This window comes from Lissotriton vulgaris, chromosome 10 (genome assembly GCF_964263255.1).
Source record: "Lissotriton vulgaris chromosome 10, aLisVul1.2, whole genome shotgun sequence".
NCBI lineage: Eukaryota > Metazoa > Chordata > Amphibia > Caudata > Salamandridae > Lissotriton > Lissotriton vulgaris.
In genome coordinates this window covers 480,903,571-480,930,195 of record NC_141698.1, presented here as the reverse complement: position 1 = coordinate 480,930,195, position 26,625 = coordinate 480,903,571, and the positions used below count along the sequence as shown (strand labels likewise).

The 26,625-nt window shown below is 41.5% G+C and overlaps 1 protein-coding gene across 1 annotated transcript in view; it reads right to left on the bottom strand.

The window, feature by feature from the left end:
* LOC147685430 (SEC14-like protein 5) overlaps positions 1-26,625 on the bottom strand; it is a 1,171,342-nt gene that overhangs the window by 407,830 nt on the left and 736,887 nt on the right. Inside the window, exon 9 of the mRNA XM_086941333.1 lies at positions 17,879-17,967. Coding sequence (XP_086797459.1) covers positions 17,879-17,967 — 89 coding nt within the window. The remainder of the gene's footprint in view (positions 1-17,878; positions 17,968-26,625) is intronic.

The following is a 26,625-nucleotide window of genomic DNA, read 5'->3' as shown; positions in this document are numbered from 1 at the left end:
GTTAATTATTATTAATTATTTATGTTAATTGTGTAATTTCTTTTTTCGGCCAGTTGTGTGGGTTTATAGCGGTAAAGGGTGTGAAGTAATTTATTTTGAACAACTTAATAGTTGTTAATTAATAATAATTAATTATTTGATAATTAATTATGTTATTTGTTTAATTAAATTGTATGTAGGTGTGGGTTGTGGAGTTTATAGGGGCAACGAATGGGGATTAAATTAGTTTTAATTCATTAATAATTCATTAAATACTTTTTTAAATTAATATTAATTATTAATGTAATACTTATTATGTTAATTGTGTATATAATTTTTTGAGAAATTTTGTTAGTGTGTTGTGTGTTTTGTAAGGGTATATTATGGGAAGTACATTAATTATAATTCATATTAATTTACATAATAATAATGTAAATATTTTTTTTAAAGTTAAGTGTCAGGTGCAGGCTGTGAGTTTTGTGGGTTATAAGGTGAAAAGTCAATAAATTAAATGTATGTAATAAATATTGCTTTGATAATAATTAATTTCTAAATTTTTATTTATTTATTTCAGAAGTTTTATATAGCGTTGGCTAGACCCGAGGTATCGGAGCGCTTTACATGAGGATCAGCGAGTTACAGGTTGCACAGTTACGTCAATTAGATCAAAGAATTACGAAGGGCGGAGGAGGGGGACGGAAGGAAACACAAGGTTGAAACGAGCAAGATCATGTCAGATGACCGGCTGGGTAGGTGACGGCCGAGGGGGTGAAACCAGGGCCAGTCTCCTCTATAGCTGGATATGACTGCTCCACCGGGCATCGGCCAAGTTTGCTTGTGCACCGAGGTGAGTACAATCAGTTTTGGTATCCACCCAGGGGGCATCGTAAAAGTTCCAATGAAAAGTTCCCTCAAAGTTCGACCAAGCATGGGCCATGTTGATCTGGCTCCGTGGTGTGTATAATGTTCAGGGTTCCAGTCCGGGGGGCATCGTCAAAGATCAATTGGCAGCACCCTTCCCGGAATTACTGGAAAGCTAAGACTTACTGTGGGTTTGATATGCATTCAATAGCAATGCTTCCTGCGCCGGTTCAGGGAAACCGTCCGAAGAGCGGCTATAGCGCCATCTTGAATCCGCCATCTCCTCCGGCCTCGCCACAAAGAAACTGGCAAAAGGTCAGTGTGGCATAGATGCAGTATCTGACTCCTGTGTGATCTCAGTGTTCCTCCAGTGGTTCCAGAACCTCCCAGTCGTACCTGTTAGCTCTTTTCCCAGAGGATCGGTGGCCCAGGACCTAGAGGGGACGATTGGATTCAGCCACAAGACTTCCACCTTCACGAGATGGGATCAGTGGCAGCCATCTTAGGGTCAGGCGGTGTGTGATGCTCATGCCCCTTGTTGTTGGACACAAGCCAGCTCCCAGGATTGAGTCTTTGGGCAATCTAGAGACTCCCTGGTGGTCCAGGGGGTAGGTCATCAGCTGGAATGGGTCGACACTGTCCCTCCCATAGCTACAGCAACATGGGCGCCATGTTGGAGTCAGGCGCAGCCGGGGATCATTATTTCTCCCGTGATGGAGACAGGCCCTTTGCTTACAGCTAAATAAAAATGTTTCTATGAAAAATATTTGTGTATTTTATTTAAAATAACATTTGCAGGTATTTGTTATATGTATTTAACATTGTAATATGTTTCTATTTAAAAAAACAATATTAAATATATTTGTATTTTTTACAACATATTTCTATTTTTTTTATATACATTGTTTGTTTTTAACATTGCACTGACTGGGTATGGAATAGTACATTTTACCCCTCCACAATCCAACACTTTTCCTACTGTTGTACTGGCTGGATTGGTATTAGTAAATATTAACTCTCGTCTATCCTAACCTTTTCCTACTGTTTTAAGTACTGCTGTGGGAATAGTCAGTTTTGCCCAAAGTAAATTTGACCCCTTTCCTATCCAACACTTTCCCTATTGTTGCATTTATTGAAATGGGAATGGAAAAGCTACCCCTCCGCTATCCAACACTTTCACTACTGCTTCACTTATTGGAGTGGGAATAGTACATTTCACCCCCTCCACACTCCAACTGTTTCACTACTGTTGTACTCGCTGGAATGGTTGTAGTAAATATTACTTCCCGCTATCCAAAAATGTTGGTACTGTTGTACTGAGTGCAGTGGCAATGGTAAATTTTACCCTCCCCTATCCAGAATTTTCCCTACTGTTGCATTTATTGGAGTTTTGCATAGTAAATGTTTCCCTTCCACTATCTAACACTTTCACTACTGTTGTGCTTATTGGATAGGAATAGTAAATTTTACCCCTCCGCTATCCAACACTTTCCTTATTGTTGTACTGACTGGAGTGTGAAAAGTAAATTTTACCCCTCTGCAATCCAGCCCTTTACCTACTGTTGTACTGACTGGAGTGGGAATAGTGCATTTTACCTGCCCCAATCCAACACTTCACCTACTGTTGTACTAACTAGAGTAGGAATAGTACATTTTACCTCTCCACAATCCAACACTTTTCCTACTGTTGTACTGAATGGAGTGGGAATAGTACATTTTTCCCTTCCACGCTCCAATAGTTTCCCTACTATTGTACTGGTTGGAATGGTTATAATAAATATTACCTAGCCGCAATCAAGCCCTTTCACTACTGTTGCATTTAGACGAGGGAGATTTGTAAATTTTACCCAGTTTTATCATTTTTGCATTGCATGAATTGGGAGTAGTATGTTTGTTTATATAGGTACTATATTAGTTTGCATAGTTGTACATGTATTACATTTTATATGTTATAATATATTTTATATTGTTATATCTTATATTTATATGTTTGTATTTATTTGAAATTATAATATTTTTAATTATTAATGTTTTTAATGTGTAAAAAAAATTTACCAAATTTTTCTAATTGCAAATTGTTTACATTATTTATTTAATTTGAATGGGTATATTCAAGGATTTTATGTTATTGATAAATATATATATATTGTAAATATATATATATTGCTTCACAATCCTTTTAGCTCGCAAAAAGGAAGATAGCACTCACAGGACTTCAGCTCAATGGTGTTTTAATCTTTTCGTAGACAGACGCGTTTCGGAAGCAATTCCTTCGTCAGTGTCAACAAACAACGCGCTGAGCGGCGCCATTTTTAAAGCATCGAACATTTCATAATGGAAACAAACAAGGGCTGGCCTGAACGCCGCATGGCGCGCAACATCTTGAAAGCATACACTTTCCACAAATTCTATTATCAAATGAATCACAGTTGAAAGCTGAAATTTTTACGGTATTGAAATCAAATCCGATATTTGATTTTACACTATTTTACAGTTCATTCCAACTGTGGTAATACGATTTAAATCTTGCAGTGGATCTGCAATTACAACCTCTGTCATGAGGTTGCTCCTCGCCCAAGCATTGTTCCATATTAAATACAGCTGTGTATCGGCCTTGTCACAATATAAATTTGCTTAAGAAAAACAAATTTAATCAATTCAACAGACAATCATATCACCATGAAACTTGTCATTTTAAAAGATTTGCAGAAGCTTAGCTTCCCAGATGTACTGCCAATTCTTCCCCACTATTCAGTCCATTAAGGGACTTGGTTTGCAGATCCACAATAAATCAGGACTCTAGCCTCCTTAGTTTTAATAGTCTGTCACCTCCACTTATACTCGAGGGTACACAGTCCACACAAAAGTACTGCAGAAGATCCCTATTGCTTTTGTGGTTAATTGAGAAATGGCGTTCCACAGGATAACTAAAATCCTTTTTCACAATGGCCCGCCTATGTTCCAATATCCTTAATTTTACACAATTTATCGTGCTCCCTATGTATCTGAGTCCACAGGGGCATTTGAGACAGTAGACTGCGTGTGCTGTTTGACAGGTCTTGAATTTATTGATGTTCTTGCCTTCCTTCATGCCCTTCACTTCATAGGATAGTGCCCTCCTGCTGAAGGCACACGCCTTGCACCTTCCACAGGGGTAGAATCCCTTCATTTCTTGCAATGTTCCCTGCCTCGCTGAGATGTTATCCAAGTGGCTGTGTACCAGGCTATCTTTCTATGAGCGAGCTTTTTTGAAGGTGATCAAGGGGGCAGTCGGAATATCGGCCTGGATATTGGTATCAGTTTTCAAGACATGCCAATTTCTTTGCATTATGTTCCTCAATGTGTCAGCATCTTGGGAAAAAGTAGTTATCAGCCAAAACTTGCCATTTTCCCCTCTTTGTGTCTTCTGTTTGAATAAATCCTCTCTAGATAATAGTTCTACTCTTTTAAGGGTACTCTCTAAAGAGACCTAGATCATATGCCCTTGCTGTAAATCGTTTGAGGCTATCTTTGGCTGCCAAATCAAAATCACACTTTCTAGAGCAATTCCGCTTCAATCTAAGAAATTCCCCATAGGGGATGCTGTTTTTCAGTTTTTGCGGATAACTGCTTGACGCATGCAGCGTACTGTTTCCAGCAGTTGGTTTCCTGAATAAGGCCGTAGTGACTTTTCCATCCTTGATTTCTACTTTCAGGTCCAAATAGCTAGCTGCCACCAAGCTAATCTCTCCTGTGAATCATAGATTTACTTTGTTGTTATTTAGATGTGCCACATATTCCTCTGCCTGACTTACTGAACTGCTCCATTCAAGAAAAAGGTCGTCGATATACTTATACCACAACACTATGTTAGTGGTCCAGTTATCGTTTGTCGGGCCCAGGCCTCCTGCTCCTCCCACCAGCCAACGAATAAATTTGCATAGCTGGGGGCAAAGCAGGTGCCCATGGCCGTCCCCGAGACCTGCCTATAAGGTCTCCCTGAAAGAGAAAGATGTCATTAAACAGGCAGAATTCAATTAACTCTAGCAGCATGCTGTTTTGATTTGCAAATTTCAAAGGATGTTTCTGCAAGAAATATTTATCTGCTTGTAAACCTTGCCAGTGATAAATGCAGGTATATAAACTTGTAACGTCTAGAACTATTAGACAATAAGAAGGCTGCCATTCTAACGCCTCTATGTGGCCAATGAAATCCATAGTGTCCTTGATATATGATTTCAGACCAAGAACTGCCTTAAACAAAATGTGGTCTAGAAACCTGGAGAGATTTTCAGTCAGGCTCCCCATTAAAAAAACTATTGGTCACCCTGGTGGTTTGTCTCTATCTTTATGCACTTTAGGTAGATGATATAAAGTGGGTAAAATTGGGTTAGTTGTTCTAAAAAATAAGTACCCATCCAGATCCAGCATTTGTTTCTCATGCCATTTCTTTATTAGAATGTTGAGTTGTTGGATGCTCTCCTGATATCTTTCTGTTATCATCAACTCGTTGCATTCCTGATTCCTCAATTGTCGCAGTGCTTCTTCCACATACTGCTCCCGAGATAGTAGAACAATGCCCCCCCCCTGTCTGAGGGTTTACAGATAATGGATTTGTTCTTTTCTAGATTTCTTATTGCCATTCTCTGTGCTCTGGTGAGGTTATCCTGCTTTTCAAAAGATTTTTTATTCTCTCTCAGTTGAATCAAATCTTTGATCACTAAGTCAGAGAAAGTGTCTCTAGCATCAGATGGCATTTATGGTAGGAATTGAGATGGTAATTTCAACCCACTTGTAGGTGCTTCCTGCTCCACATCCACTCGCCTGGTTCGTTGGGTCAATGCCACAGGCTGCTGTGGAACATCCATTACACTTTCCTGATGTAGGACTTCAAGTATTTCCAATGCTGCCAAATGATTGACAGTGAGCTAATCCGTGTCTTTTTTCTGTAATTTTAGGAATCTGGCTTCCTTTACGGTAGGTCTTAATTTGGAGAATTTATGTAGTTTTAGCTTGCGAACAAACTTGAACAAGTCGATCCTTATTTGAGTGTATTTCATGCGATTATGCGGGCAGAAAGTAAGCCCCAGTTTCAATACCGATTCTTCTGCGGTCGGTAGGACTTTTGAGGATAGATTAATTATGGTTAGATGATCTTTTTCTGCTACCATCTCCCTCCTCTCTTGCTCAGAGTTACTCTGGTTGTTTGATTGGGCTTTGCCCTTCCTTTTCCGGCTGCCCCTTCTGGTTTTCCTTCTCCCTGTGGGGGCTAGCTCTTGCCCCTCTTAGCCACGATTGGCGGATGATGTTGAACTGCTGTTGAAAAGGAGAGTTCTATGGTCTTCCAGAAGGGCCCGCTGTTTCATCGGCGGATTGCTTGTTTTCAATTATATCAGATTCAGAGGTTTCTACCCTGGGTGGTTGCTCATTGGCAGATGTCTTGTTGTTATTTACCAATTCCGTGCGTGGTTGTTCAAACCTCTTCGCAAAAGTGAGAACTCTACCCATTGCATAGTCCCTCTCATCTCGATTGAACTTTTCCTGTTTGCGCTGTTTGATTTTTATTTCATATTTCGCAAGCTGTTTCTTCATAGCCTCTCTCAGATGTTCCTGTTGTTCCTTGTCGGCGTTCTGCTGTAGATCTTCCTCCAGGGCTTCGATCTCCTTAAGGCCTTTGTCCCTGTCACTCCACACGAATTGCACTAGAATTTCCAGCATGCCTTTGCATGAGACTGCTGTATGTGCTGCCCATGCCTCAAATAGCACCAGACTGCTGTAACCGCCACAGAGCTGCCAGTTTCACAAATCAAGCTATCACGCTCTAGCCAGTCCTTGGAAACAGACGAGATACTCTCGGATAAGGATGTTTTGGATACTACTACGAGTGAAATTAATCGCTCCTATATCCCTTCAAATTAGTTCCACCATGCTCGCAGTAATGCAGAAAGGCATAGTGAAAATAATGTGTGTAATAAGACAACAATGATTATCTCTCTGTCCTGATGATGATGCCCATAATTAAATAAGGCATCGAAACGTCGTCGACCTGTAAAAAACCCCTTATGCAATATGATACTGAAATATTGTAAAAATGCAAAGTTGTGGTTATGAAAATTCGCGTCTGTAAATACTGAATACAAGTACACAGACTTATTGTAGCCTTGCCCTTTTGGCCATTGCTTTCCTTGTTTTGTCTTGTATGTTGTGGGTCACGGCTGTGCCCACTTGTTATTTCAGTGTCTTTACATCTTTGTTTTATTGACTTGAACGCTAAAATAAAACTTCTTGTCCGGCTGGACAAAAGACAGTACACTTATTAGGTGTTCTGATTATTTGTTTGCAATTCATTCTGTCCACATGTAGGGACCTGTGTTCAATATAACATGCCTCAAATATTAGCAGATCTGGGTTCTCGTACGCTGTAATGGTATATATTCGTAAAACCCGGGGGACTCTATCAACCTCTATATAGCTCTGTAGTGAGGCGGCCTTCCACCATTTACGAACGTCTCTCTCATAGAGTCTTTCCAGTTTAGTATATTGCACTATCAGCGAGTTTGGGAAATCGCTAGTTGCTTTTGCGTCAATGTGTTTCCTGTCCAGATTGTTTTTCTTAAACATGTCAGCCGCCGCCTCCTTGCGCTCCTTTACGTTGAACGTGTTAGCAAGATCGTTTGATGTGGAGCTCCGGTTACGGGCTTCACCTTACGTATACACCGCTCTCTCCTGTGAGTCCCTCGCCCTGTCTTGGACACAATACAGCTAGCGCATGCAGTTGCTACGGCTTACCGGGATGTTCGTGGTTCAGCCCAAGCACTGGCAAATTGCTGTTTCCGTTTAGCAGTGAATTTCTCCACAATGCTTTTCATTAGTCCAGGACGGTGCTATAGTCAATTATATCCTGCTCCTATTGCACCAAAATACGTGAGTCACTCAGCGGGCGGGTGCCGTATTGTGGTGGTGGCCGCAATCATATAGATGTTTCACAATCCTTTTAGCTCGCAAAAAGGAAGACAGCACTCACGGAACTTCAGCTCAGCGGTGTTTTAATCTTTTCGTAGACAGACGCGTTTCGGAAGCAATTCCTTCGTCAATGTCAACAAACAATGTGCTGGGCGGCGCCATTTTTAAAGCATCAAACATTCCATAATGGAAACAAACAAGGGCTGTCCTGAAAGCCGTATGGCGCGTGCCATCTTGAAAGTAATTACTTTCCACAGCTTCTATTATCAAATGAATCACAGTTGAAAGCTGAACTTTTTACAGCATTGAAATCAAAACCGATATTTGATTTTACACTTTTTTACAGTTCATTCCAACTGTGGTAATACGATTTAAATCTTTACACTCGCAAAATCTGTGTGCTCTCAGAACGAACAAACTCTGTGGATTGCCCTTTGTCGATGTTCATACCACCCGCTAAGCTTTATCAGTTACCCGTTTGCATGTGCACATTACACGTGAACAAGGCTTCGGGTGAAGTTGAAACTTGTTGTGTAAATAAACACTTTTGCAGAAATATATTGGTGCAGAGTTTGTTCGTTCTGAGAGCAACAGTGACTGTATATATATATATATATATATATATATATATATATATATATATATATATATATATATATTTCACTCCACAATCCCCGGTCTAGTTAGAAAGCTGTCTTCGGGTGGTCCGAGTTTGGAAACCGAGAGTCCAAACAATTCTTTCAGCGATCTTTTTCGTATATCAAAAAGATACTCGGACACCATCCTTCTGTGAAAAACGATTTATTGCGGCAAACAAACAACGCGTTTCAACGGTTAAGCCTTGATCACGTTCAAGAGCCTAAGTGCACGTAAGTAATTTAAATCAAATGATGTACACAAATACCAACATAAACATAGGACTCACACTAGGTGCTGTGCTAGGTAAGGTAAACGTATCGGCCATTTTGGAAGGATAAAATATTGGTTAGAACAAGTGATAACAGCATTAAAGCATTATTTCTCTATACCAATTCATCAGTATACATTACACATAATTCATTATCTTATGCGTAAAAAAGATTATGATACCGATAATTTAATCATCATGCTTATCAAGTTTTTCATTATTTCCCACTCGTATTGTTCCACCAATATATGAATACGCCCTCAGAGCACGGTTATCCCGTTTTCATCAATGTGGTTTGTTCATTATTACAAATTCATAATGAGTCATCCAAAGGATGGTACAATGTAGTATTCATCAACTGTATAGGAAATAATAATAATAATAATAATTACGGCGGACTGAACAGCAAGACTCCGTAGCAATCCCGGAGGGAGAAGAAAGAAAAAACGCCCGGTGTAAACGCAATTCCGAAGAGAATCGGTGAGTCACAGTCCTGTGGAGACATCTAACCCGAGGCAGTTGGCAGCTGGTACGTGGTTTCCAGGAGGCTTACCGTTCTTAAATCGGACTGTGTTTAACCAGCTTAAAGGGGCAGGGAGCTGGATGGTAATGTGAGCGGGCTCGCTCGATGTCCAGCATTCCTGACTGTGAAATAACAATGATTCCAACTATGGCGGCAAGTGCATTAGAGTCCAGAAGGAAACTGACTGTGGATAAATTGTTTTTTGCCCAAAATACAGTGGATCCTAGCACGAGTGCCTACAACACGATCATAACAGAAGAAATCAAAACGCAAGCACTGTTCAGTTCATTGGAGAAACTATATAAAAAGGAGTTGAACAAATGGTGGGAGGCCGAATCCCTCCAGAGATACATTGATGTGAAGAGGGTCCCAAGAGGCCTACGAATTTACACGATCCCGACATATGAAGACCCGGATGTCGAAATGTTTGAGGAATGGTCCGAGAATTCAGCAGCATGCTCACTAACAATGATGCGTATTTTGGTCAAATACGCAATCAAAGATAGAGGCAAAATATTGATAGAAATTGACAATATATTGGATCAACTGAATCAACTCGTGACCAAAGAGAGTCTGGATGAATTCATGACAAAGACCACCGCAAAAATGGATAAATTAGAAGCAGAAATCACTGCCAAAAAACAACGTAAATTTCTACGTGATTTCAGAGACTATCAAACGGGACGTACTCTCACTTTTCACAGAAAATATGACCATCTGTTCTATAAAAATCAAGGTGGGGGCAAAAAGAGATCAGAAGTACCCGTGCCGATAGTGGAAGTGAGTGAAAGTGATGTTTCTGATGACAATCTCTCTGACATCTCACTGACCATGGCCAACCAAGAAACAACACCGGATTCACAAAAAATTAAAATAATTTTTTGTTACAATTCCAAATGATAAACCAAACTCGAACAGAGGGGCAAGAGCAGGGGGCTCAAAGGGGCAGAGGACGAGGAGGCAGAGGAAGAATGAGAGGAACAGGAAGGCCAAAACAAGGAGAAAGAAGCGCAATAACGGTACCCATGGGAGTGGAAACACGGGGCAAAAAACATCTCCAAAAAACAACATGACTGTAGTTAACCTCGCCAAACGAACTCTGACACCCGATGAAATTGATGTGCTCTCCCTGGACCTCTCCTTCTGCCCCACAAGCAATATGAATTTTGCACGCACCCGAGTGGATTTATTTTACTTCTCAAGGAAACTGAAGTTGAAGAAATGGTTCAATACCAAACCTAGAGGAGATACTAGGGACGATGGACGGAACACTGTGAGTAACCTCAACATTGATGATTTAAATGTTTGTGATCTTATGACTAATGACACACAGCAAGCACTGACTGAACTTGATATGAACAGCTGGAGATTTGAGACTGATTTGAACCCGGGGAGTAAATTCAAACCTAAATCTGTCTTCCTCCCTAATGTCCAATGTGAAGCAATAGACATATTTGAAAAAGGTGTTCTTTCTGATTTGCACAAATTAAGAACTATAAAAACTCCAGTGCAACATAAGAACCTTACTACTAATCAAATCAGTGCGATTGAGAATTTGAAAGCTGATAGTGACATTGCCATACGACAATCTGATAAAGGGGGTAATGTTATTGTGTTAAGTAAAGAAATGTATTTGAGAGAAGGGATGTGACAGTTGCAGGATACTACCTGCTACCAAGAATCTGAAAGGGCAGATATATTAAGATCTAATATTCTGTATAGAGAGATGCTGGTTGAGTGGCGTGAAAAAGTACTGCTTGAGAGGGAGGAATTTTACTATCTATATTGTCCTCATCCCCGCATCCCAGTCCTTTATTTACTGCCCAAGCTGCATAAAAACCACCTACACCCCCCAGGAAGACCTATTGTCTCCTCTATGGGCTCCATTCTTGAAAATACATCACGATTCATCGACTAATTTATAAGACCTTATGTAGTGGCACTCCCCTCATACCTCAGAGATACCACTCATTTCCTCACTTGTATACAGGGCATACATTGGGAAGAGGATTTTGTCTTCATTACCCTAGATGTTGGCAGCTTATACACTTCTATTAGGCGCCAACCAGGGATTAATGCGATCAAACATTTTTTGAAAACTCGATCCATATCTTTGCTGGACCACTCCACGATGATCATACAAAAGATTGAATTTTGTCTAACCAACAATTTTTTTGTCTTCAATGATACCATATTTAGACAGTCACAGGGCACCGCGATGGGCACCTGCTTCGCCCCCAGCTACGTGAATTTTTTCATGGGCTGGTGGGAGGAGCAGGTGGCCGCATCGATGGAGGTATTTAACACCAGAGTCGCCCTGTGGCTACGCTACATTGCTGACATTTTTGTCATCTGGAAGGGATCAGAACAATCAGCAAAGGATTTTGTGAGGAAACTCAATATAAATTATTTGAATCTGACATTCAGTGCTAATATCAGCACAACATCTGCTGAATTTTTGGATATATCTGTTTCTATTGTGAATCAGAACAGGGAAACCAGTTTACATCGTAAGAATACTGCTGGTAACAGTATTTTGAGAGCCAATAGTTCACACCCACGGAACCTAGTAGAGAGTATCCCTTACGGGGAATTACTATGGGCTAGAAGAAACTGCAGCTCAATGGCCACATATGAACTAGAGAAAGTCACAATGTGTGGAAGATTTAGAGAGCGTGGCTACAGTGAAAAAACTATCAGTGAGGCTTGTAAAAGGGTTGGCGGTATTGAGAGGAATGATCTGCTCTTTCCTACAAAAGACAGTAAACCACAAGAGACAGTCAGATTCATCATAACATACTGTGGACCATCATATAGAATACGGCAAATCTTCAAAAAACACTGGCATGTCCTCTTAAGTGATGACCATCTGAAAACAGATTTGGGCAGCAATCCCCAAATCACCTTTCGAAAGAGCAAATCACTTAAAGATGAGCTAAGCCACAACCATGTTACACAGTCAAGTAGGAACACCAAACAAGCACAGATAGGGTTTAAATGCTGCCACAGATGGAATGCCTGCAAAAACAGTGTCAATTGTAAAAAACTGTCTATTCCCAATACCAACAAGGAATTTACCATTAGGAAACATCTGACGTGTAACACGACACACTGTGTATATTTACTGATCTGCCCCTGTAACAAATGGTACGTGGGGAGTACCAAACATCAGGCTAAGAAAAGTATTCTTGAACACCGCCGAGCTATTGTGAATAACAACAAATTGTATCCAATAGCTAGACACTTTGGCTCACATCACTACCAAGATGCAAATGGATTACGCATGGTGGTTATTGATTCTGTGGATCTTAGTGTCAGGGGGGGGGATCAAGAATTGTCCTTACAAAAACTGGAATCACTGTATATTATTGAATTTAACAGTATTGTTCCTTATGGTTTGAATGTAACAGAGGAATTAGCAGTACATCTCCACTAATATGAACTTTATGAGCTAACTTTGAAGCAATATCCCAGTCAGCAATTCCAATAATTTAAATTTTTTGCTCTTATAGGTGCTGTAGTGAGTACTATAGTATGGCCAGATACCGTGCAGATGGAAGGTGAAGCCCTATGATGCATATCATGTATCCACTATCAACCATGCTCCTTAGTAACATCTTTGATCTAGCCCATTCGGGCGGGACTATCGCTTATACATAATGATGTCATCTTGCTTTTATGTATGTAGCAATGGGCCCATAGACCTAGTGTGGCAATAATGATAAAATTATATATATGATATTTTATGCATATCGAGCCCACTAGGGCAGAACAACTGTAGGAATACTACATTGTACCATCCTTTGGATGACTCATTATGAATTTGTAATAAGGAAAAAAACAACATTGATGAAAACGGGCTAACCGTTCTCTGAGGGCGTATTCATATATTGGTGGAACAATACGAGCGGGAAATACTGAAAAACTTGATAAGCATGATGATTAAATTATCGGTATCATAATCTTTTTTACGCATAAGATAATGAATTATGTGTAATGTATACTGATGAATTGGTATAAAGAAATAATGCTTTAATGCTGTTATCACTTGTTCTAACCAATATTTTATCCTTCCAAAATGGCCGATACGTTTACCTTACCTAGCACAGCACCTAGTGTGAGTCCTATGTTTATGTTGGTATTTGTGTACATCATTTGATTTAAATTGTTTACGTGCACTTAGGCTCTTGAACGTGATCAAGGCTTAACCGCTGAAACGCGTTGTTTGTTTGCCGCAATAAATCGTTTTTCACAGAAGGAAGGTGTCCGAGTATCTTTTTGATATACGAAAAAGATCGCTGAAAGAAATATATATATATATATTATTTTTCTGTTATTTGAAAAAAATTAAATCATAATATAAATTAAAATTAGTGGTATAATAAATATTTAAGTAGATATATGTACACATTTATATTAATTATTATATACGAGTGTATAAATATTACATCTATTTCATTTGTTTTAATGAATAATAATATTTAATACATTTAATATGTATTTTATATATATATTCTGAAAACAACATTTAATACAATGATATTAATGAAATCAATATTTTTTTCCTATATTTTTGTACTTACCATTAAAGTATGGGATGACGATATTTTTGACCTTGATATTTTGGTCTCGATGTTTTTTACCTTGATATTTTGAGGGTGTATATTCTGTCAGTGAACCCAGTAAATTCAAGCTATGGATGTAAGGATACATAGGAGCACATTTTTTGTGAGTTCTGTCTGGGTCTAGGTTTCATGATTACATGGCATTATTAGAAGGGTGAGTGTGACCTTGGCTGAACCACTTATGTTGCATGGCAACCCAGGGCTTAGTGAGGGGGCAGCTATTGGATAACCATAGAAACTGCAGGAGGTTGTGAAGAACATTGTGGGCAGGGCTAAGCTGCTGGAGTTTGTTGAGTAAAAGTGGCAATTCAATAGACTGATGCGCCTAAAATAGGCTCTGCCAAAATGTTTTGTCAGACTGAGAGGGTCAAGTGTTAGAGTGCCCGCAGTAAGGAAGCCTCTAAATAGGCATAAAACTTAGCACCTACAGGGGTCCTATCCCCAGAGGGAACTTTCTAGGAGAGGCCATCCTACCCCAGGTATTGGTGCACAACCAACTTCATTGTCCAAAAGTAGGACATCCAGGCAGATGGTTCTTCTAGGCAACAAGTCCCTCTTCAGCTACTGAACAGTGTTCCCGTAGGGAGACTTGGTCCCCAATCACTTTGGAAGCCAAAATGGACAGTACGATGGGTAGGATGTGGAGTCACTACTGCAGTGGCTTCAAATAGGTCGGTGAGTCTTGTCATTAGTCCATGTGGAAAGCTAGATGTAGTTCTATGAAGTCATGATTTAGGAGTATTGGTTGCAGACTGTAACTTCATGTCCCTAGGGAGAAAGATGGGGAGCTAAATTTAAATAGAGTAGACCAACAGACTCCTGCACTGTTTTTTTAACAGGAATGCACTGATAGGTCAGAGAGTGGATCCTGCCTAGAGAAGCCAAAAACTAGAAATAGAATAGCCTATGTACCTCTAGTTGAGGAGGAAATTGTAACATCAGATTCTGCCCTGTTCATGCTGTTCTAAAACTATGACGGATGATAAGGGTTACACCACTAAGGACAGAGTGCTAAGAAAAAAGGATTTCTAGAAAAGAAAGAAATCATAGAATAGGGATCGCTCATGCAGAGAAAGTTTTAAAGTTTTCTAAGTGGGTATCCACCAACTATATTATGGATCCGACTTGGCAGGATTAAAAAGGATATTCAAATTGAGGGTATATGGAAAAGTTAATTATCCCATTACTCTATCTGCCGTACCAACATGTTTCTGCCATCATTAGCTGCCCATAGGGGTCGCAGGCCTATATCAGGATTCGGCTCCCTACACAAGATACGTACCCTCCTAGTATTGTCACTATTTAGTAGGGCACTTGAACTTGGCTATACTTGCCCTTTTGGTAGACACACACACAGTCTGTGTACCTGAGTTTCATCAATGATGATCCTAACTCAGGGACAGAGTGGGAACCCCGTCCTGTAGTCACACTTATTTTAAGGTACGAGAGTCTCCTAGTAGGCCCCTCTAGTCCCTCCGTCGGATTTCTATCAATCCTTTTTTCTTAGCGCTCCTCTCTGGATGTTGGTCTGCAGCAGGGAGTCGTAGTGGCCCTATGATGAAGCATGCCACTCATTGAGTGGGTGAGGGCAGTATTTACACCCCATTGGGATTCCTCAAGGGAAATCAATCATATCAAATCCCTATGATTCTTCACCTCTTGTCTATCTCTTAAAAGTAGGGGATTCTGGTATTTTCCTTTCCTTTTAAAACAAGACCTTCTCATGTAGTGAGCAGCATAGTTGATGGGAGAACGAGGAAAGGCTCAATCTCTCCTCCCTTCATTTTTTGTGGCTTTAGTGTTATGACAATATATCTGCAATATTCACTATGCACAGGACGCTGCTACAACACCATTGCAATCAATTCGTCATTCATAACGATGTGATAGACTTCTACTGAGGCTGGAGCAAGATCAAAATATCTCAGTATTGCTCACTATATGCAGAGTAGTGTTGGAGTGTCTCGTCTCTGTGATACTCTGGGAGGGGAATACAAGCTCAAACCTGTATAACCTGTAGATATTTGTATAGAATATACTAATTATATTTCACTCTTAAGAATTTTCAAAACATGAGAGCCCTGTTGGAGTGGAGCAGTTTTAGAGTGTTCTGTGATAATGCATGGAGAGGATTGTCAAGGTATTCCTGTGATGTCCAGTATACACAATACAGTGTTTGAGAATCTACATAATATTGTGTGCAGAACAGTGCATTGAGCAACTGTGTGCTACTCACTATGTTCAATGCAATGTTAATGTACCTTTGTAAGATTTACTTTGGACAAGTCAACACCAAAGCATCTCTGTGATACTATGTACAGAGCTGTGTCAGAGCTGTGTGATAATCACTACATGTACTGGAAAGGAAGGGAGTGGCCAGATAATGAAAATACCCCCCCACTTTGATCCAAACCTCTCATGGTACCAAGAAAGCAAAGCAGGTGAGCCACACCCTCAACAGAAAAGCTTCCTTGACTCTTCCACCCAAGCAGCTATCTAATAATCCTTTCAGCCACCCATCCAGCCTCTAATAGCCACTTTTCCATCTTTCCATTCTATCATCCATTCATTCTTTGATTCATCATCTAAACGTTCACCATAACATCCATCCATGGTTCATTCCATTGGTCGTTTACAAATCAATTGTCTATGCATGCATGCATCCATCCATGTATCCATTGATCATTTGGCACATCCATCTATAAATAAAATATATTCATCAATTGATACTTTCACCTATTTATCCATATGCTCATCTCTCCATTTACTCTCCCATCCTCCAATCTTTCACCTGTCTACCCACCAATCCTTTCAACCTTCCATGAATCTATCCTTCCTTCCTTTCTTTTGCCCACCTTTCCTTTTGAACACCCTTCTTTCCTCTCTTACACCCTTCCTTAATTTCTTTTATCCTTCTTTACTTTCTTTCATCCTTCTTTCCTTTCGTTCACCTTCTTTCTTCTGTTACACTCTTCTTTCCTTTCTTTCACACTCCTTTCCTTTCAGCCTCCTTTCCTTTCTTTCATCCTTCTTTCTTTTCACCCTTCCTTGCATTCAGCCTTCCTTCTTTCATTCCTTTTTCTGCCTACCTATGTTTATCTCTTTCTTGTCCCATTTGTGCTTCCATTTTATCATCGTTGTACTTTTCCCCCATTTTCCTCTGTCTCCTACACTGAATTTATTTAATCGTACAGCCCTAGAGCCCGACGCTGACAGCTTTATTATGTGGCAGCTGCAGAGAAAAAAGGCTCTGACATAACTCTATACCCACAACAGCTGCTAAAGCAGGCGGTTCATGACACCCTTGCTGCAAGGGAATGTTCCACATCCTAAATTCAACAACCATATCTGTGCCTTAGGCCAGTCGTTCTTACCCTGTATTCCAAGGGCCCCTAGAAGTCTGCAATGTCTAATGAGGAGTCTGGGACTGGTAGGAAATACAATAATATTAACAGAATAATAAAGTGTATTTAAATAAAGAAGCAAAATACAAAACTGAACATTTTAAAACAGAAAGTAAAAATGAAAGAATTTGCAGTTGGAGGTTAAAAATTAAATTGGTGTTCTCAGATTGATTCGAGGGAACAGTGCACATGAATCAAACAGAATGGAGATTGGATGGGTTGCCTCATTTGGATTTAAGGAAAGACGCAAACTTCCCATTAAAATTAAAATGACTATTTTTTTATATTTGTGAATTAAATAAAATATTTCAGCATTTTAATATTTATGTATTTGTTAAATGAGTGCTTGTTTCTGTGTTTTTGTGTACTGTGTTGAAGTTCAAATCATCCATATTGCTTAAACCTGGATCCCTGACTTCAGGTAATGACTCAAAGTGGTGATTCCAGGATTCTAACAAATATTAGGGGGGTTCCTGAATTCCAATAATGATTAAATGGGGCCCACAGAAGTCAAAAAGTAAAAAATGACTGCCTTAGACAACTAACGCCACCTGTACTGGAAAAAAAAGAATGTGCGGAAAAGGGGACAAAAACACTATTTGCACAAATAAATAGACTTCAAATGACCGTAATTTACATGTCTCAGCAGGGCCTCCTCCCCCAACGCCTTCAGCAAGCCTTTCGTGTCCATCTGTCCCAGACGCAAAATGTACAGCGGGCGACCATCTTGAGACAAAAATAAAGAGATAGTTTAGAGAGTGTGGCTCAGTAGTTACAACATCAGACAGTTTTGCAGGAGGAGGTGTGAAATTATTTTATCAAGGGTTATTTATTATGAGTATCATGGAGTTAAACACTTTATGGTACACAGTTAAACTAAAAGCTGAACAATTCATGCTTTAGCTAAACTCCTTGATTATATGCATTCATGTTCCCTGTCCGAGTATTTCCAATGTTCAGAAAAATCTTAATTTGAGTGCTGGTCTACAACACAGACAACATCCTTTGGAAACACTATGCATAGCTACTAAACAGAACCTACATCTCACACAAACAATGTTACCTGACTATGGGCCAGGTTTACTCTGGTACTAGGTACTTGCACTTCTCATCAGGGTTGAAATACACTTAGCATATAAGTACTGACACTTCTCGGGGTTGTATGATGTAGCCATGCATGCCATTACAACGCATGCCTTAACAACACATGCCTTTACCACGCATAATTCTTAGTTGTCTTAGTTAGCTGGCAAGTATAGAGCCCATATATATATCATGTGATCAAGGCCCGAGTGGGGGGCGTAATGGCGGGCTTGCTGGGCACAAAATAAATATCACTTCAGTGGCACCAAGAACCTGGGGTCCGCTCTTCGTCCTTTTGTCTGTGAGAGGCTACTGTTGGCGGCGAACTTTATATATATATATATATATATATATATATATATATATATATATATATATATATATCAAATGCTCCAAAACACCAGCCGGTTGCACTCGTGAGCGGGTGCACGCCAAAACGGGGGTGTACCCGTTATATTAACACAGCTACAAACAATCCACGAATACTTAATTCGTAAAGAAAGCAGCACACGCAGGGGTAGTTCCACTTAGATTTAATGAGGGAACTTACAGCATACGACGCGTTTCGCCAGAGGGCTTCGTCAAGATATGCAGAGGGTGAAGCGTTTCAATTCATTATAAACAAAAAATCTTACTTCCGCTGTAACAATGGCAAGCAAAGAAGGACTATGTACATGGTAACAAATGGAACCGCCATGTTGGAAAGGTGTATCCTAACACTGTTATGTACAAGTAAACATAATATGTACAAGTGAACGATTGGTATACATGATCAATATACAAATGTACATGAGATTCTGCACCTCTAAAGCATAATAGAGGGTTGCAAGGTTGATCAGGCCCAGAATGGGCGAGGTGAGTCCTTCTAACGTGATAACGCCCGGGATGGGCATAGCAAGTGCACAGGTGTATAGTTGAGCGAAGGGGGAAACAGCGTGTTCACACAGGTAGTTGCGGCTGCACTACCTTACATCATGTTTAGCGAGGCAGAGAGGAGAGAGGCGGAACTTGGGATGTTCAAAAATAAGAAAAAACCAGATGCGACACAAAAGGCGAGCACTAATCAAGCTGGAGGAGGCAGCACCACTTTAAATTCAAAATTGGCCACCTTGGAACGGCTTTATGAAAGAGAAATCCGAAAGTGGTGGGAGGCAACATCACTTCAGAACTACATAGATGTTGACCGTGTCCCTCGTGGATTACGAATATATACCATCCCAGCATATGAGAACCCGGACCCTAAACTACTAGATGCATGGGCTGCTCATACAGCGGCATCCTGTAAAGGCAGTCTGGTCATACTGGTTCGCTTCGCCTGGAGTGATAGAGACAAAGCTCTGACACAGATCAAAGAGATCGAGGATGATCTACTAAAGGAAGAGGATCAAACCAGCTTGGAAGAGAAACGTGAACTTATTAAGAAACGACTGAAGAAATATGAAAATAAAATCAAACAACGCAAAGAAGAAAAGTTTGATAGAGACGAAAAAGATTATAAGATGGGACGAGTGTTAACGTTTGCTAAAAAATATGAGCATACAAGGAAACAACTCAAGATAAAAGCAAGCGGTCCTAACACCGTGGAACCTGCCACTTCCGAATCTGACACCAATGCAGATGATATGCTCAGCGAAGATGGGAGTGATGAGGCTTCTTCTTTTCAGGTGGAGTACAAGGTAATGCGCAACAACCAACTGGTAGGAGGCAGGGGCAAGCCCCCGGATTACCAAGGACCAAGAGGAAGACGAGGCGGGGGGGCCGCAGGAAGAAATCCTCCAGGTTCGCCTCCAGTAACTCGCAGCATGAAGAGTTATCAAAAGAAAAAGAACCCAGCTCAAACCTAGAAAACTCCTTGAAACCTGATAATCTTACCATCATTAATCTCACTGATAAAGTTCTTACCACGGAAGAAAATTCCATTCTGCAATTGGGTTTGTCTTTCTGTCCTCAAAAGAACTTTGAATTTGCACAAACTCGTATTGACATTTTTAAGTTCACCAGAAAGCTAAAACTTCATAAATTTTTCAAATTAAAACCTCACATTGAGAGCGCTGTGTCTGGTAGTACTGGCACCATGGAAAATCTCAGATGTCGGGATCTAGGCGGTCTTCGAGCTATGGAGAGTCTAGACCAAGAGATCAATTTGGGTCTGGACGTCGAAGTTACCAACACACAGATATTGACCACTGCCAACATCCAACAAAAAGGTGGTCTAAGTGAATTCAAACCGGCATCCACTTTTATGCCTATTATGAGCACCGACGCCATCGACATCTTCTCTGACGCTGTTCTGAGAGATCTTACCAGACTACGAAGGACGAAACAATATACCTCTCCAAATGAGAATTTTACCAAACAACAGCAAATTGCGCTACAAACTCTGTGTTCTGATTCCAACCTGGTTTGTAAACCCTCTGACAAAGGGGGGAACATTGTGCTACTCACTTCGGCACAATATGAAAATGAGGCCAATCGACTTTTGGGAGACATGGAAACGTACACTATCGTGGGAGAAAAAGATTACAATAAGAGTGTGGGTGAGTACCACGACATGATATCTAAATGGTACAATAACACCATGCTCAACACAGATGAATATTTATTTCTGCGTTGTCTAAGCCCAGTGATTCCTACGTTTTATTACCTTCCCAAGGTACATAAGGACATGTCCAATCCTCCGGGAAGGCCCATTGTCGCCTCCAACGGCAGTCTCACTGAAAACCTCTCCATTTATGTTGATTCTTTTCTTTCACCCTTGGTTATGTCATTGCCCTCTTACCTTAGAGACACTAAACATTTTTTGACTTTGATGGACAACATTGTATGGAAAGACACTTACTGCATGATGGTATTAGACATCGCCAGTCTATACACATGTATAGCTCATGACGATGGGTTGAGATCTATGGCGAGTTTCTTGGATAAACGTCCTGCGTGTTACTATGAACATAATAAGATGTTGCTTGATTTTATGAATTTCAGCTTGAAAAATAATATTTTTCTTTTCAGCAAGCAGCTGTACAGGCAGATCTCTGGAGTTGCCATGGGAGCTTGCTCCGCTCCTAGTTTCGCTAACCTCTTTGTAGGTTGGTGGGAGGAGCAAGCTCCCTGGAGTACCACCAATCCAGAGTGGCATGACAGAATAATTGGATGGCATCGATATATCGATGATTTGTTTATCATCCTTGAAAGTCCAATAGACACTGCCATGTCGTTCATAGATTTACTCAATATCAATGACAAGAATTTAAAGTTCTCAGGTCATATAAGCAGGACTTCTGTGAACTACCTTGATCTCACAGTATATATTGATGACAAAGGAATGGTGCAAACTAAACTATTCAGGAAAGAGACGGCAGGTAATTCCACCCTCTTCGCCACTAGTAGCCATCCACGCCAATTGGTAGAAAGCATCCCTTACGGAGAACTTCTAAGGCTTAGACGCAATAACTCTAATCAAGAGGATTTTAAGAAGGCAGCGGAGGCTAGTCTTCAAAGATTCAGGATCAGGGGTTATAGTGAAAAGGTGTTAACCAGGGCTCTTGATAGAGCCAACAAGATGCAGAGGAAAACACTGTTAGAACCTAAGCAAACAGGTAAATCCATCAATGGGGCATTTCGCCTCATTACCACCTTTTCCCGTAACGCTGGCCAAGTCAAAAAGATATTAAAAAAGAATTGGAACATCTTAATGTCAGACAACATCATTAAAACTGACTTGCCCAGCAATCCTCTTGTAACGTTTAGGAAGGCCAGATCGCTCAGAGACCAGTTGGTTTCGAGTCACTATTCTGTTCCTGAAAATAAAGCCAAACTACCGGCACTTAAAGGCTTCTACCCTTGTGGCCGGTGCAAGGCCTGTAAATATAGCAAGCGGACGCTTGCTTTTAAAATCCCAGGTCTGCCAGCACCCAAAAAGATTGCTAAATTCCTTACGTGCTCTACAGCATATGTCATCTACTGTCTCACTTGCCCTTGTGGCTTAAACTACATTGGGAGCACCACCAATGCAGTCAAACTGAGAATTTTAGAACACATGCGTGCCATTGCCAAGAAAGACGCCACCTACCCTGTAGCGAGGCACTTTGAAAAGAAACATAATAGCAACAGGGACCTGTTAGCTTATTGTTGTCTCGATAGTGTAGCAGTGAACATCAGGGGTGGCGACCGCCTTCTTAAACTTAGAAGGCTGGAGTCAAGATACATCATTGACTTGCAGAGTAAACACCCCAAAGGTCTTAATATGCACGAAGAACTTTCAGTCCATTTGGGATAATCTGCATGTATTCATGATGGAGATCTATATTGGCATTTGTATTGCATTCGCGAATTTTTCCTTGATTTTCCATACTTGTTATCCGTATTTCTGGTTTTAGGATTATATGACTGTTATTCATATTTAGATTTTTTGCTCTTACATCCCCCTTTCATTGGTTATTTCTTTTGTACAGGTGTAGTACACAGGCCCATTCAGGGCTATATTTAGGCCTGTCATTATGGCCATGATGTTGAGGGTGTGTCCTCTGTGTTTACAGGATTCCGTGCCATGCAGCTTGATCATGCCAAGTACTGTCACTCGCTGCTCACTGTATAACTGTATATATGTATATATGTATTTACGTGCACTTTTTGGTTCCCTGCATCACAGAGTATAGTTTATTTTCGCAAACACCCCATTTATTGTACTATACACCTGTGCACTTGCTATGCCCATCCCGGGCGTTATCACGTTAGAAGGACTCACCTCGCCCATTCTGGGCCTGATCAACCTTGCAACCCTCTATTATGCTTTAGAGGTGCAGAATCTCATGTACATTTGTATATTGATCATGTATACCAATCGTTCACTTGTACATATTATGTTTACTTGTACATAACAGTGTTAGGATACACCTTTCCAACATGGCGGTTCCCTTTGTTACCATGTACATAGTCCTTCTTTGCTTGCCATTGTTACAGCGGAAGTAAGATTTTTTGTTTATAATGAATTGAAACGCTTCACCCTCTGCATATCTTGACGAAGCCCTCTGGCGAAACGCGTCGTATGCTGTAAGTTCCCTCATTAAATCTAAGTGGAACTACCCCTGCGTGTGCTGCTTTCTTTACGAATTAAGTATTCGTGGATTGTTTGTAGCTGTGTATATATATATATATATATATATATATATATATATATATATATATATTTTGCAACAAAGGAAATCCGATGGAACAGAAATCAGGCGAGCCCACAGATCAATAAAGCAGGTAAGGTATTTTATTTTTTGGCAGCTAGGGACGACGCGTTTCACCTACAGCCGTAGTCTTGGTCACCTCATATAAATATATTCAGCTAGAGGTGAGTCTGGCTCCAGCTTCTCGCCGTGGCCGACACCTACCCTGCCAGGCATCGGGCACAGCTCCCCTCTTGCCTCCGCTGCCTGTTTTTCCTCCTCCCTTGCACTTTCTCCACATTCCTGGTGACCAGCGTTCACCGCAACCTGTCTCAGCATTGCCAATGCCTCTTTGGTTTCCCCGGATAGCCGCAGAGGAGCCAGGCTGAGGTTCTCCCTTCCTGACACCCCTCCGCCTCTGGCTCGAACTGCTGCTGCTTTTTGCCACTGCTGGCCCACATGTCTCACCTCCCGATCGACGACTGGATCAATATGGGAGGTAGGAATTGCGGCTCTACGTTGCTTGGCTCCCCGAGCCTGTCATCATCTGTCCATGCCAGTGAAACGCCCCCTCCGGTTTCAGCTTTTCTGCTTAATGCTCTCTGGACTGCTTCCCTTTACCTACTGCCCTGGACTGCTGCCCTATCTTCCCTTTGACCCGTGGAGAATGGATCGGACACTGCTGCCCCCGATGCCTCTGAACCTGTGCACGTGGCAGGCACAGCTGTGCCTCGGGTGTCGCCTGCTGTCCCCCCTCCTGACTCTCTTGCTCCTTCCCCACCTAGTTTATCTCCGTGATTCTAGCTCTCCTGTTTTTTTTCTGAATTGGCCCTCTGTAGCCTCTGGACTTGGACTCGTGTGCACCCCGCCATTTTGGGACTGTCTTCTCCTAACACTCTTGTCCTTAAGCCCTTATCTTGGCAATCTTTGTCCTTTCCTCCGTCCCCACTGGTCCCTAGCTGGGTGACTTTTCAATCGTCTCTATCTTCCACGGACCTGCTCCCCGTTCTCGATTTTGGCTGATGCCCCTGGTGCCATTTCCATTTTTGTCTCACGCTCGCTCAGTTATGTTATGTTATGTTACCTATATTTATAACGCGCACAGATACTCTTGAGTGTCCTGTCGGGATGCCTGAGGGGGGAAGAGGGAAGCTAACAAGTAAAGAGGTGAGTCTTTAATTTCCTCTTAAACGCCATGGGGTCCTGAATGGATCGCAGGACAAGAGCGTGCATTCCAGGCCACTGCAGCCTTCACAGCCAAGGAGCTGCCCCCAAGCCTCTGAAGCTTAAATCGTGGGACCAGGGCAAGGCGTAGGGTCATGGATCGGAGAGCTCGTGAAGGAACATAAAAAGAGAACCAACTCTGCAGATAGCAAGGGCCGAGCCCGTGGAGAGCACGATGCTCCAGGACCAAATTTTGTATTTAACTCTATCCACCATGGGGAGCCAATAAAGAGAACGCAGCCGATGGTGAACGCTGCTCCTAGGTAAAATGCCCAATAGTAATCTAGCTGCCGCATTCTGAACCTCCTGAAGTCTTTTCAGCAGGTAGCCTGGAACACCAGCAAAAAGGGCATTGGCATAATCCAACTGTGAAAGAATTAGAGCACATGTAACCGTTGTCCTTGCTGCTTGCAGCAAAAGAGGAAAGAATTTTCTAAAAGTTTTAAGAAGGTTAAAACAGTATCCTGCCAACTTCTTAAAGTGTGTCGTGAAGGAAAGGCTCCTGTTGAACCAGACCCCCAGATGTTTGACTGCAAAAGATTTAGCGGCCTAAGCCGCTCTAAAAAATTGGGATGAAATTTACCAAATATCAAAATCTCAGACTTATGATCGTTACACTTAAATTGTGCATCTGACAGCCATTTAAAGAAAGAGGCTAAGTAGTGTTCGACCAATGAAACAGAGTCTGCATCTTTGTCCAAAGTGAAGAGCAGCTGGGTATCATCCGCATAAGCCATCACCTTAGCCCCAAGTACCTCTGCCAGATAGAGCAGTGTAATGACATAGATATTAAAAAGAAGAGGGCTAAGGGAGGATCCCTGAGGGACACCAGTAGTCACAGGCTGAGGGGAGGAGGAAGATGTTGGGACCCACATTTGCTCAGCTCGCCCTTCCAAAAAAGAGCTAAGCCAGCCCCAGACGGTCCCTAACACCCCAAGACCAGCCAGTCGGGCTAAAAGAAGAGCGTGCGGGACCGTGACAAACGCCGCCGAGAGGTCCAGCAAAATCTCTCCTGTCCTTTTCTGCTTTCCTACCCTTTCCTTTCTATTCTCCCCCTTTTTTCCTTCCCTTGCCCCTTTGGTTGTTCTGGTTTCCGCATTTCCTCTGCCTTTTTGTTCACCACTGCTTTACGTTGCCTCATCATGCATTCTTTTTTCCATTCCTCGAGTATTCTCATGTTCTAAACTCTTGTTTAATATTGTGTAGCACTGTGTAATGCTTTGTAACTTATGTAACTTGCTTCTTGCTGATACTCTGTAATGCGCTCTGATACCTCCGGGTCTACCCAGCACTATATAAAACTCATCAGCTAAATAAATAAATAAATATATATTCATCAGTCCCGTTAGCACCATACAAACAGGTGCAGACACCGTGGATATTCAACACCAACTTTATTTACATAGAAACCCGGATGTGTTTCAACTGTCAAGCTGCCTTGCATGTATGTATTACCTACTGGCGGTCGCCAAAAACGCATACCCGGCCGATCCCCCCAAAAAATTAAGGCACCATTCTGCAAACGCGCCCCCTGGCGCGTTTGCAGAGGGGGAAATAATTCCCCTTGAATACTAGGGGTGCCTGGGGGCCAAGTAGCCCACCAGGAACCTCCAGTATGTGCCAGGGGGCTGCCTTGCAGAGACGTGTAAAGAGACCATCCCCCTTTTTACACCTCTCTGCCATGCAGCCCCCTGGTGCATACTGGAGGTTCCTGGTGGGCCAGTTGGCCCCAGGGACCCCCAGTATTCAAGGGGAATTAGTTCCCTCTCTGCAAATGCGCCAGGGGGCTGCCTTGCAGAGATGTGTAAAGAGACCACGCCCCTTTTTACACCTCTCTGCAAGGCAGCCCCCTGGCACATACTGGAGGTTCCTGATCCCCTAGGCCTGCTCGGGGGTCCCACAAGGACCCCCAAGGGGATCCCCA